The following is a 13,267-nucleotide window of genomic DNA, read 5'->3' as shown; positions in this document are numbered from 1 at the left end:
CTTCACGCCCTTTCGAGAAGTGAGTTAAGATCCAATTCAATCTCTTTCGGGTTAAAGAAGAAAAAAAAATCAAAATTCATGCCCTTTCGAGAAGTGAGTAAAGATCAAGTCTAAGCCTTTTCGGGTCCTAAAAAAAAAGATCAAAATCTTACGCTCTTTCGAGAAGTGAGTAAAGATTCAAATCAGAAAGATCCATAACCAAGTGATGCAAACCATACAAATAAATATGTGGTTGTAAATCTTTAATATTGAGCACCATTTCTGGATTTAATAGCCCAATATCAGCTCATGAAATATTGAAATAAACTTTACCTGATAAATCTGGTGTGATTTTGATCCTATGGAACTTGTTGAAAAATAATGATACTCAGACGTGATGAAGCTGAAACAGCAATAAAACCATGTGTTAGTTGAGACGTACATAACATAAATGAGCAAAAAATTTCAAACGTCATAAAAGTGAGTTTTATCTAAGACAGTGATCAAAAATTTGGTCATTAGTATTATAAACAATTGCAATAGCATCCACTACTGAAAGGTTAAGTTAACAACTTTGGCACCAGTCAAGCATAGAACTAGTGTAGAAGATAGACTAAAACTTTTCGGCCTCAGCCATGCACAACAAATTCAACCATTATTAACTTGGTTGCCTTATCACAATGTATTCAAGTCAAAGTGGATCACACAGACATGGTTGGCAGAGGGCATACTAAACAGGTTCTAAGAGAGATTTATCACATGGTTCCAAAAAATGTACTTTAGCTTCTCATCACTCTACGTGGATGGAGAGTTCAGAAATTCAGTTAAACAAAAATAGAGAACTTCACAATAGTATGCAAATGCAGCCATCAACTGAATCTCATGAGTTGAAGAAAATTGTATGATGCAAGTCACGTGTTCTCGGATTACTAACCGAACATGGGCAGACAAAGATATGATCAAGATAATCAAAGAATTTTAGGTGTCTCAACAAAGAGCAAGTCACACGGTTTTATATCAGCTGCTAAATGAGACATGATGTATCAATGACTGCAAAGATCGAGACAAATGAAAGGATATTTAAATCTGCTACTTCTATAACCCTCTTTAGGGATGATTATAATTAGTCGTGACAATCGTATGTGAAATATAAGACGGGAATTTGCTGACGCCAAAAGGTTCTCAACCAGTTATAAAAATAGGTGGTGTTTAACTTGCTTCACAAAAGATGCTTATAATGGGTTCATAAAAATATATGGATCATCAACGTGACAGCATTTCAAAGAAGAAAAAACAAAGCATACAACCATGGGTTAAAAAGTTAAAATTACCTTGACACAACCCCTTCAAAAGAAGATATCAGCTTCTCAACCAATCTTATTGAATCTGAGAAACAACCTTGATACTGGCTAGAACCTTCAATGTCTGAGGAGCCTTGTTTTCAAGGGAGAGTCAAATGAAGAAACTTAAAAGAACTTGGCTTCTTCTATGAGGGGTTTCCAAAGTCTAGTAAAATGAAAACCCTCTCCATGGATAAAGATGAGAAATAAAGGAATAAATAACTATATCCTAATTAATAGGGATCTAGCAAGTTAAAAAAAAAAAGTAGATCTCACCATCCAACGTGTTGTCATCCATGTCTTTGGTAACTTAAGGCAAGGGATAGAAAAAAAAGAGAGAAAGTTTTATCTAACCTAAGTTACTAAAGACACATTTGGGCATTAGAAGAGACTCTAAAAAATAGGAAAACACAACTAAAAAAAAGTGTGAATCCTATAAGACGTTGGAGACTCTTAAAAAAAGTCTTAAAAAAAAACTCATAAAGTTAAAAAAAAAGGTATGGATCTAGATTTAACTCATTGTATGATCTTTAAAATATTTATAAATCAAATCCAACCTATTAAACCCAAACAAAATGTGGGTTTAAATCTAAATGGATCCTGTGTCAATTCCATGATCCAAATGAATGAAATTTATTTAGCTAAAAAAATTTGCTAAATAAATAATGATGATTTCTTTACGTTTGGAATTGCTTGCAAACATAAACAAATTGAGGGGCAAACTGTTTGCATAAAAAATATATATAAATGAAATAAATAATAAATGAATAAATAATTCAAATCCATGTGCAAGTGTGTCAAAATTATCAAATTTACACTCATTTACACATGATAAGATAAATATGTAGGTTATGGTAAATCCTTTTAACCATCTGTGCTAGTTATGGTAAAAGAGAGTAACTTGTGTTGGTTACAGTAAAAGAGGATAACCTGTGCAAATTATCGTAAAAGAGGGTAACATGTACTGGTTACAGAAAATGAAGGGTAACTTGTGCGGATTGTAGTAAGTCAATCATGTATCACCCTAACTTTCAAGCATCTAATATGTCATGGTTGGTTCCCATAAAGTAGGAAGGCAAGGAACATGGGGGTGGTTACAAGTATAGATGGCATCCATCCAAAAAAAATAGTATCCATAATGGAATAACTTTCATCATGGAATGCTAAACTTAAGGGAACAATTCTATAAAAGAGTGAAGTTATGTAAGTTCAAGGAGAGAGAACAAGAGGAGATAGAGAAAAGGAAAAAGCAAATTATCAATGTGACAATATATTCAAGGAAACCCAAGAATACACGGGGATCCAATCGACATCACAAACCCTCATCTTCTTCTCCCTTTATCTATCTCTTTTCTTTTTCTTTTCGCTTGTAATCTAAGCTTTGGGAATCAGAAGCTATTGTAAAGGTGAAGAGATCCCGAAATAAAGTTTCAAGTTTTCATATCTCAATTTGAGTGTTAAAAAAATTGACGCTCCAGGAGGTGTCAGCTGAGATTTGAGAAAGAAAGAGAAGAGAGGTTAAGGGAAAGGGTCAGGTGCCCTAGTGGGCCCCACCCATGGTCAAATTTTTCCCTTGTACGCAATTCCAAATTGTGTCCTAAATCAAGTCCGGTTTGGTTCAAACTACAATGATTTCTAAAACAAACTTAAAACCCAAAACTTAATTAATTAATAATAATTAATTTTAAATAATATTTGTGTTAGAACAAAATCATAATTAAAATAAAATAGAATATTTGTTTAATTGCTTAAAATTCCTAAAACTTTATGTCCAAGTCGATCCATTTGGGTCCAACCCGTATAGAGTTCGGGTCCATTCTAAATTCTATATTTTTTCTAAAAGATTTTCTTATATTTTATTCATATTAAATAATTATAATAACTCTAAATAGTTCATGGTTTTGGTATTTGTTTAATTGACCACTCTTCGATTTTTGTTAACGGGTCACGTCGCCTCAGATTCCGTAACGGGCTCCTTCCACGTTTCATAACTGTTCGTGGGTTATAAAAGCGTGGTTAGGGCTGGGGTTACACATATCCGAGACGCACTGATTTCTGAAGAAGACCTCAGTGGTTTTCTCTTTCCCTGTTGCTCTCTCTATCTCTCCTGAGTGATTCCGAAAGGGGTTCTTTTGCAACTTCGGTTCGTGGATGTTGTTTTCAAAGGACGATCCGTTGGAGTGCACCGGTCTGATCATCGAGGCTATTGTATCCTGGGGGGAGGACGCCGGACCCTTTTTGCACTGTATGTGGGGGTGAATCTTCTCTAAGGGAAGTACTTTCGTACGCCTTAGTCGTTTATATAGTATTAACATGCTTCTGTTGTTTATATTATGTTCTACGCATATGTTTGTTCATTTGCATATGTCTGGATTTTGGTATATGATGGAACCCGACATGTTTACTCCCTGTTATTGTTTCGATCGTCTGTTGATCATGATGTCTATATTGTTATATTTTCTGATTTATATAATGTTTTATATCATAATGATGATTGTGAAACTGTGTGATCCAAAAAAAGATCCAACAGTCTTGGAGAAGATTCTAAGCATGTCGACTTCTTCTGCGTTTGTACCAAAACTAGACATGTCCGGGATGCCGAAAAAGTTTGTCGGTCAGAATTTGAAGCGTTGGCAGCAACACATGAAAATCTGGTTCACTACGATAGGGTTGTTGTCTGTTCTAGAACTCGACTGCCCTTCAGTTTCTGATACTAACCCTGACCCTACTGCGGTCACTGCGGCTGTAGAGTGGAAAGAAAAGGATAGTATATGTCGTGGTTGCATACTGTTGGCTCTGTCCAACACGTTGTTCGATGTGTATTGTTCCTCGTCTACCACTGCTAAGGGCCTATGAGATCAACTTGACAAGAAGTACAATACCGAAGACCAAGGTCTTGAAAAGTACTCTGTTGCCAAGTTTCTGAAATATCAGATGGTTGAAGGCAAGTCGGTCACTGAGCAGACACACAAGTTTTTGTTGTTGCTTCATAGTTTGGCTGAGGCTGATATGAAACTTCCTGAGAAGTTTCAAGTAATGACCATCGTGGAGAAATTTCCTAAGTCTTGGATAGACTTTGGTATGTCTCTCAAGCACCGTAGAGGGAAGATTTCCCTGAATGATCTTATGGTAGCCATAGCCATTGAAGAAGAGCATAGAAGCCAGAAATAGATCGTGATGCCAACTGAACAACCTAAGGTGAACATGATGACCGAATCTTTTAAGGGCAAGGGACAAAAACCAAAATCTGCAATGAAAAACCAATTTAAACCTAAGGCCAAAATCCAGAAAAAGGCAAATAACAAACCTTGCTGGAACTGTGGGCAGGTTGGGCACTGGGCTAAGGAATGTCCTTCCAAGAAGGCCAAAGCTCATGGGACCAGAGATGGAACGCCTCAAGTCAACATGGTGACTGAGGTCATTGGGACCAGTACTAAGTATGTTTCTATTAACCCGCAAATCTATCATGTTTATGAGCCAACAGAGTGGCTGGTTGACACTAGGGCTAATGTGCACATTTGTGCTGATAAGTTTGTCTTTGTCTTATACCAGGCCGCTGTAGGCAAATCCGTAACTATGGAAAATTCAACGGCTGCAAAGGTGTTAGGGATTGGACGCGTGGATCTGAAGTTTTCTTTAGGACGAGTTCTATCTTTACACAGAGTGCACCATGTGCCTGTAGTTAAAAGGAACATTCTAAGTGGTTCATGTCTTGTTAGAGAGGGTTATGAATTTAACTTTAAATGTAATAAAGTTGTTATTTTACATTCTGGTACCTTTATTGACAAGGGGTATTTAGATGATGGTTTGTTTAAACTTCATGTTGAACATGTTTGCAGTGATAAATTAGAAAATGATGTTTCTTTTGATTCATTATCTAATATTGCATATAACATAGAATCATCTGATTTTTGGCATAATAAATTAGGTCATGTGAATTTCAATTCTGTGAAACGCATGATGAACTTGAAAATGATTCTTGTGCATTCTATTGATAAAACTAAGAAATATAAAATTTGTGTTCAAGCAAAACAATGTAGGAAACCATTCCATACTATTGTTAGAGATTCTGAAATATTAGATCTGGTGCACACAGATATCTGTGAGTTTAATGGAGTGTTAACCAGAAATCATAAAAAGTATTTTATCACTTTTATAGATGATGGCACTAAATACTGTTACGTGTATCTGCTAAAATCAAAAGATGAAGCTTTTGATAAGTTTCTTATCTTTAAAAATGAAGCAGAAACACAATCTAGTAGAAAACTGAAAAGATTGAGGTCTGACAGAGGGGGAGAATATACCTCTAATAAACTTGATAAATATTGCAAATCTGTTGGCATAGTTCATGAGTTTACTGCTCCATATTTTCCACAATCTAATGGAATTGCAGAAAGGAAGAATAGAACCCTAACTGATATGATAAATACTCTACTTGGGAGTTCTGAATTACCTATCTATATGTGGGGGGGTGCTCTGAATACGGCTTGCCATATTCTGAATAGAGTTTCTCAGAAGCTTAAGGATAGTAGCCCTTTTGAACTCTGGAGAAATAGGAAATCTAGCTTGAAATACCTTACAGTGTGGGAGTGCCTTGCAAAGGTATTTGTCCTAGAGCACAACAAGAAGAAGCTGGGTCCTAAAATAGTAGATGATGTCTTTTTGGGTTATGTAGAGAACAACTATGCCTACAAGTTCTTAGTAATTAAGTCTGAGATATCTGGCATAGATGTAAACTCTATTGTTGAGCTTCGAGAAGCTACATTCTTTGAAGATGTATTTTCCATGAAAGTTGGTGTACCTCAGAATCTTTCTTCTTTAGATATACCTTCTACTTCTGGTTTTATTCCCGAACATATGGAAAGGATGACAAATGTGGGGGTAAAACCATCTTGTTCCCATCCTAGACCTAGTGAGTCTAAGGAAGTGGCTGAATTTAGAAGGAGCAAAAGACCCCGGATTACCAAGGATTTGGGAAGTGATTTTATCACTTACCTAATCGAAAATGATCCTTCCAATTTCCGAGATGCAATGGCTTCACCTGAAGCAAGGCATTGGAAAGAAGCCATAAAGAGTGAAATTGACTCCATTGTCTCTAATGATACTTTAGAACTGGTTGACCTCCCTCGTGGTAGTTCTACAATTGGGTACAAATGGATCTTTAAGAAGAAGTTTAAACCAGATGGATCCATTGACAAGTACAAGGTGAGACTGGTTGCCAAGAGATTCAAACAAAATGAGGGAATAGACTATTTTGATACCTATTCTCCGGTTACCCGGATGACCACAATTAGAGTGCTTATTGCATTGGCTTTCATTTATGATCTCTCGGTCCATCAAATGGACGTGAAGACCGCTTTCTTGCATGACGATCTTGAAGAAGAGATCTATATGGATTAACCTGAGGGTTATGTGGCTTCTGGTAATGAAAATAAAGTTTGTAGACTTGTTAAGTCATTATATGGACTAAAACAACCCCCTAAACAATGACATGAAAAGTTTGATAATATTATTTTATCATTTAGCTTTGTTGTCAATGAATCTGATAAATGTGTTTATTGCAAAGTTAAAAGTGATGGTTGTATTATTTTATGCATGTATGTAGATGATATTCTATTGTTTGGTTCAAATATGTGAATTGTGAATGAGACAAAGTTGTTTCTTAGTAGTAAGTTTGATATGAAGGATATGGGTGTTGCAAATTTGATTTTAGGCTTAAAGCTGACTCGTTCAGTTGAGGGAATAACCATTTCTCAATTTCAGTTTGTTGAGAAAGTACTTGAGAAATTTGGCTATAACCAAGGAAGATCTGTAGCAACTTCATATGACCATTTTATTCCTCTTCATAAGAATACGACTGGTGTTTTTGTGTCTCAATTGAGGTATTCCCAGATTATTGGAAGTTTGATATATCTTGCAAATTGCACGAGACCAGATATTTCATTCTCCGTGACAAAATTAAGTAGATACACAAGTTGTCGAAATTGCACTCATTGGAAGGCATTGGACAGGGTACTTAGATACCTGAAAGGAACTATTTCATTAAGTTTGTATTACAAGAGATTCCTTGCAGTTCTTGAGGAATATAGTGATGTGAGCTGGATAGCCGTGAACTCTGGGAGTTATGGCGTGACAGGGTATGTCTTTACCTTGGGTGGCGGCGCAGTCGCCTGAAGATCAGTGAAGCAGACCATCTTGTCTTGGTCTACTTTTAAGGTTGAACTCTGTATTTTAGATGTCAGAGGATTGAAAACTGAATGGTTAAAGGGACTTCTTGAGGAACTTCCTTTAATGTGTAAACCAATTTCTGCGATATATGTGCATTGTGACAATATGACCACTATTGCAAAGATTAAAAGCACAAAATATAACCAAAAGCAGAGGAGACACATCCAAGTCAGAATAAAGTCTGTAAGAGAACTGATGTCTCAGTTAGTGGTTGTTGTGGACTATATTGGATCCAAAGAGAACACAACTGATCCATTAACGAAAGGACTAGATAAGTCATTAGTCCTGAAATCTAAAGAAAGAATGAGACTGAAACCCATCAGTAGTTCATCTACAGTAGCAACCCAACCTATCTGAGTGGAGATCCCACAAAGTAGGTTCAATGTGGTAATAACAAGCTGTAGGGTGAACTAGATAACACCTTATTTATGAGATACTATGTATCTGTGTCTGTTCTCCTGATTATTCTAGAAAGGTGCTATAGCTGCAAGTTAAGGAAGAGTTAAAACTTTGAATGGGTTTAAAGCCTTCTAGGCGAGATGTTAACAGTGCATCTCTGGAGAAGCCCACCTATGTGAGTGTGACTGTGTGACCACAGTTTAAGGAATTGGGTTATTTCTGAAGTCACTCATGAAATAGGATTTTGGCGCATGACCTTTAATGCGCTGCCCCTAAAGATTACAACTAGAACCTTTATCGTGTTGTTGCTAATGGACACTCCTACACCTAAGGTTCAAGTTTAAGACTTGAGTTCACTTCGTTTCTATGGGGGGTAAAGTTAGTCAACTAAGGTAGTGGTTCAAACCGGAAGGTACCATTGCTCAAAGCATGATATATCATGTTGCAGATTGTCTTATCTTGCATCTTGGTTTCCTCCTGTTTCATTCTTTGAATTTGTGGGGGAATGTTATGTGTAAGAAGGGAGGGGAGAGAGAATTCAAAAGAAGAAACGTGGGCTGTTTTAGAGAAAGTTTGGTTTTGATGACTTGAAATGGTCCCATATTGATTGTGTTTGAGTTTGTTGTGGGCTTTATAACCCATATGTAAACTCTTACATTTGTTCCTGAGAACAAGAGGTTGGGATGACTACCACACACACGCGCGCTCGCCCGCCGTGCCGAGCCGGGCCGGGTTCGGGTTCGGGTTCGGGTAATTGGCCTTTTAGGGCCATATCCAATCAAGACCAAAGTATCTTTTTGCTCAAAGTTTTTATGGATATTTGAATTCTTTAACGGGTTATGAGAAATGATAACGAGTCACGACTCTTCGATTTTCGTTAACGGGTCACGTTGCCTCGGATTTCGTAACGGGCTCCTTTCACGTTTCATAACCGTTCGTGGGTTATAAAAGCGTGGTTAAGGCTGGGGTTACACATATCCGAGATGCACTGATTTCTTAAGAAGAGCTCAACGATTTTCTCTTTCCCTGTTGCTCTCTCTACCTCTCCTGAGTTATCCCGAAAGGGGTTCTTCTGCAACTTCGGTTCGTGGAGGTTGTTTTCGAAGGACGATCCGTCGGAGTGCACCAGTCTGATCGTCGAGGCTATTGTATCCTGGGGGGAGGACGCCAGACCCTGTTTGCACTGTATGTGGGGGTGAATCTTCTCTAAAGAGAGTACTTTCGTACGCCTTAGCCGTTTATACAGTATTAACATGCTTCTGTTGTTTATATTATGTTCTATGCATATGTTTGCTCATTTGCATATGTTTGGATTTTGGTATATAATAGAACCCGACATGTTTGCTCTTTGTTATTGTTTCGATCATCTGTTGATCATGATGTCTATACTGTTATATTTCCTGATTTATATAATGTTTTATATCATGATGATGATTGTGAAACTGTGTGATCCAAAAAACGATCCAACACTTCATACCAATAAAATTCATCAATATGGTCTAATATTTTTTTATCCTGACATTTTTTTTGGTTATTTTTTATAAAAAAACTAAGGTTAGGCAGACCCCTGCCAGTACAAAAGATTACATAGGAAGCCACTTGGTTGGTTTGTCCTTCCAAATGCAATTTATCCAGACTTTCTAACGTCACACAAACAAGAGAAAACTTTTCATAAAAAAAATTCTCATATAAACATTTTTCATAAGCAAAATTTTAGTGTCTTGGAGAGTTTTTCTTTTTTTCAAACTTCAAACGTGCCCTGAAACCACATAGTTGGCAAAAAAAAAGTAATCGTGAAAATATTTATGCAAATTTCTAATCAAACACAAAAGACGAAGTCAAGTAGTCTTTTGAGACGCTCGACTGGACGTCTCTCACACGCCTCTTCCAAAAAGGGAACATCATTTTGATTCCGAATGGCCTTACGGGTCTTCTTTCCGTCTGCCCCTCCCAACCCACCAATCACACAAACCGTTCACTCATGAAGCAATTCGAGTTCGGACTATTTCAGGAATGACATTACCCAAGTAAAGAACTATAGTACAATATCATCGTTGTCATCAACCATCGTCAATTCATCTGACTATTGGGCACCAATCAAATAGGTATATATATATATATGTTTTTGAGTTTCGATAACTTTGTTTGTCTAATATGAAACGAAGAGCGAGCTCAGCAATCGTTCCCAACCTCCAAGCATGAGGTATCTCGTAGCGGAGGAAGCGGAACGGAACGCGTAAACGGGGTGCGGATCGCAACCCAACAACCACAAAGAAGAGAGAGAGAGAGAGAGAGAGAGAGAGAGAGAGAGATGGAAGATGAGGGCGAGGATGCATTCGGCGTCACGGCCGCACTGCTACCTGAAGTAGGAGTAGGAGCAGGTGGAGGTTGTGACCGGCAGTCCATCTCGGAGATGGTGGTGTTCCGTGAGGAGTTGGAGGAGGAGGAGGAAGAAGAGGAGGAGGATGAGTCCACCAAGGCGGCTGCAGCAGCTGCAGCAGCGGGTGTTGACTGCTCCAGCGGGAGCTCTATGAACGACGACAACGACATTGACTCCGACGCCGCCGACGAAGAGGTGGGCAAAACGCTAACCCTAAACCCGCCGGTGTTCGTGAACCCGGAGCCCCACATATCGACCCAGTTCTTCACCTTCAATCGGGAGTCGCACAGCCTGATGGTCGGGTGCATCGTGGAGCGGCGGCTGGCGACGCCGGTGGAGATCAGGGCGGCCACCCCTCCGTCGGTTCTGTCCTCGTGGCGGGGCGTCTGGAAGGACCGGAACGAGGGCACCGCTTACCTCACCGGGTGGAAGCGCATCCAGGAGAAGCTCAACGCCCACATCGACGAGCAGGGGAACGAGCTCCTCTACTTCAAGAACAACGCCCAGCAGTACGTCTCCCACATTAACCAGTGGCAGGACATCGTCACGAGATTCCACGGCGACGCCGATCTCAAGCACCTCGGCCTCAAGGAGACCATCGAGCGGATCAAGCAGGTCTGGACCGTCGGCGCCAAGTTCTACGGCATCCCAGAGTCTTTCATCCGCGTCTGCATCGCCTCCTGCCCCGTGTGCTCCGACGCCGGCTCCAGCAGCGCGGCCAGGAGCAAAAGGAGGCGCTTCGAGTACACCGAGTCCTTCGAAGTCCCCGCGAAGGAGGTTCCCTGGAGGCTCCAGCAGCTGGCCGCCAAGCACAAGGTCGTGCTTTGCATCAGGCAGAAGTATATCAGGTACAAGCCTTTCATGGCAGAGGTCAAGGATTACGCCTGCCACAGGGCCGGGGATCCCAACGCCAAGAGGTCTAGAGTTTTGAAGAGGGAACCCTATGCTTCTAAGCGCTGCGGGTGCGGCTTTAGGATCAGGGCCATCGTCCCCATCACCAATTACAACGAGAAGGAGAAGAGTTTCGTGTATCAGGAAGAAGGCATGGCGGTTTTCAAGCTCTACGCTGTTCATTCCGGCCACGAACCTGGCCCCATGGATGGGAGCGCCAGGATAATCCACAGGGTGCTTGGTATGAAGGATGAGAATATGGGCTTCTTCGGAGCCAGTGGAGGCGGCGGTTCGCGAATTTCTGTTCTGCAACAGGTTCAGGATCTTCAAGTTGAGATTGGGGCGTTGGAGGCTAAGGTTGCAAAGATGCCCCATGAGTTGCTTTGTTCGTTGTCGCAGGATCTTTCTGCAGTCATCAATAGACTCAGAAGCATAGGGGAGGACGAGGTCGGTATGTTGATAGGCAAGCAGAACCCTGAACAGGTTCTGGTTGGTGACCACAATTCTGGTTTAGTGGGAGAGTGGGAAGACCATCATCGCCACTCGCAAATGCATGGAGATGGTGAATTGATTGAAGGAGAAGACGATGATGCGTTTGAGCAGAGCCTTGAGAGTGTTACTCAGTGGGATTCCCTGAGGGCGGAATGCAGGAGCAAAGATATCTTGAGGGAGAGTTGTAAGTCGGATAAATGGTTGGACTCTGTGAAAGAAGCGTGTGGTGAGTTTGATGAGAAGAGCATTCTTGTCTGCGAGGACACAAAACTCGTGAAGTCCATGAGGCATGAGGGTCCTATGCTGCCGGATTCAAGCCTTGTTGGGATACAGGTAGATGGGTTTTACCCAGACAACTCCAAGTGGTATGATTCACCTTGCCCTTTAGATCCAGGTTCAGATTGTGGGGATGGGAGTTTCAGAGATGGAGGGATTATGTAGTGTATCTAGCATGTCATTGGGCTAAGCTATGTGACTGAGGTTGCTTTGCTCTTCAGTTCCAGAAGGGCATGTTTACTTGTATATTAGTTTACACTGTACAGAAGGATGGTTTGGAACAGAACAGAAGCATGCAACCAAATTTTCTCCTGTAAGGTTCTTGCTTTTCTTTTTCTCTCTTTCAATAGTCCCTGTTGGATATCTTGCGCACATAATTTGTTTGCATAGGCTCTTCAGACTTGAAGAGTCAGATTTTCTCACCGGCCTTTTCTTTCTTCTCCCATTTTCACATCGATGTTGCTCTCCTGCTTGATACTGATTACCATAAACAACAAAATGTGGAAACCTTAACTTTTAAACCAGGAAAACTTTCATTTTCACATCGATGTTGCTCTCCTGCTTGATACTGATTACCATAAACAACAAAATGTGGAAACCGTAACTTTTAAACCAGGAAAGCTTTCATTTTCACATCGATGTTTCTCTCCTGCTCTTCAGACTTGTTTGAAGGTGAATCGAAGCTGTGGATGGCCTTCAACATATATGGGTCTGGAAATTTTTATGTTTTTAAAATTTTGTTCTCATTTTCATGATAATTTTTTTGCTTACACCTAACTGTATATTACTTTAGTTCCTAGCTGCAATCATCCGGTAAATTTCAATGTTTAAGCACAAATTGGTAGCTTTTTTTTTTTCCCCTTTAGTGGGTTGAATGCTATTGTCAATGACAATTGTACTAAATAACATGTTAGCCTCAAATATATAACTGTTCTCTCTCTCTTTTTTTTTGATATATTGTGGAGATTGCCATGTAGAATCAATTCAATACTTCTCCAAGCATTATGTGAGAATTATATTAATCTGTATTTTTTCCAAACAATGTTATCTGTCATGTTGGTATTCTGTGATGTGTCTTTGCCTAGGCTTAAACATGTGACAATGCACTGCTTCCATAGGATCTAAACCTGAGATAATGCAACTCCACCTGACAACTGCAATTTTAACCCGTAATCTAACAACATTATTTTTGTGTTGATCCATGACAACCTAGGTTAAGTATCTGCTCTATTAAATTGTTTCATGAGTCTTAATTATTCATGGCCACGGTGGTAAGTCTTTT

The 13,267-nt window shown here is 39.7% G+C and overlaps 1 protein-coding gene across 1 annotated transcript; it reads left to right on the top strand.

Moving 5' to 3' along the window:
• The first annotated feature begins 10,073 nt into the window (after positions 1–10,073).
• On the top strand, positions 10,074–12,404 carry LOC149840222 (uncharacterized). Its single transcript, XM_090003079.1, has one exon. The coding sequence runs from the start codon at positions 10,258–10,260 to the stop codon at positions 12,148–12,150; it is 1,893 nt and encodes a 630-aa protein (XP_089859205.1). The 5' UTR covers positions 10,074–10,257; the 3' UTR covers positions 12,151–12,404.
• Positions 12,405–13,267: the final 863 nt, after the last annotated feature.

This window comes from Nuphar pumila, chromosome 4 (assembly GCF_984573655.1).
Source record: "Nuphar pumila chromosome 4, dmNupPumi1.hap1.1, whole genome shotgun sequence".
NCBI classification, from domain to species: Eukaryota; Viridiplantae; Streptophyta; class Magnoliopsida; order Nymphaeales; family Nymphaeaceae; genus Nuphar; species Nuphar pumila.
The sequence above is the reverse complement of the archived record's forward strand: the minus strand, read 5'-3'. Positions and strand labels throughout refer to the sequence as shown.

Coding starts and splice junctions, on each gene's coding strand:
- LOC149840222 (XM_090003079.1), top strand. CDS start 10,258: ATGGAAGATGAGGGCGAGGATGCATTCGGCGTCACGGCCGCACTGCTA.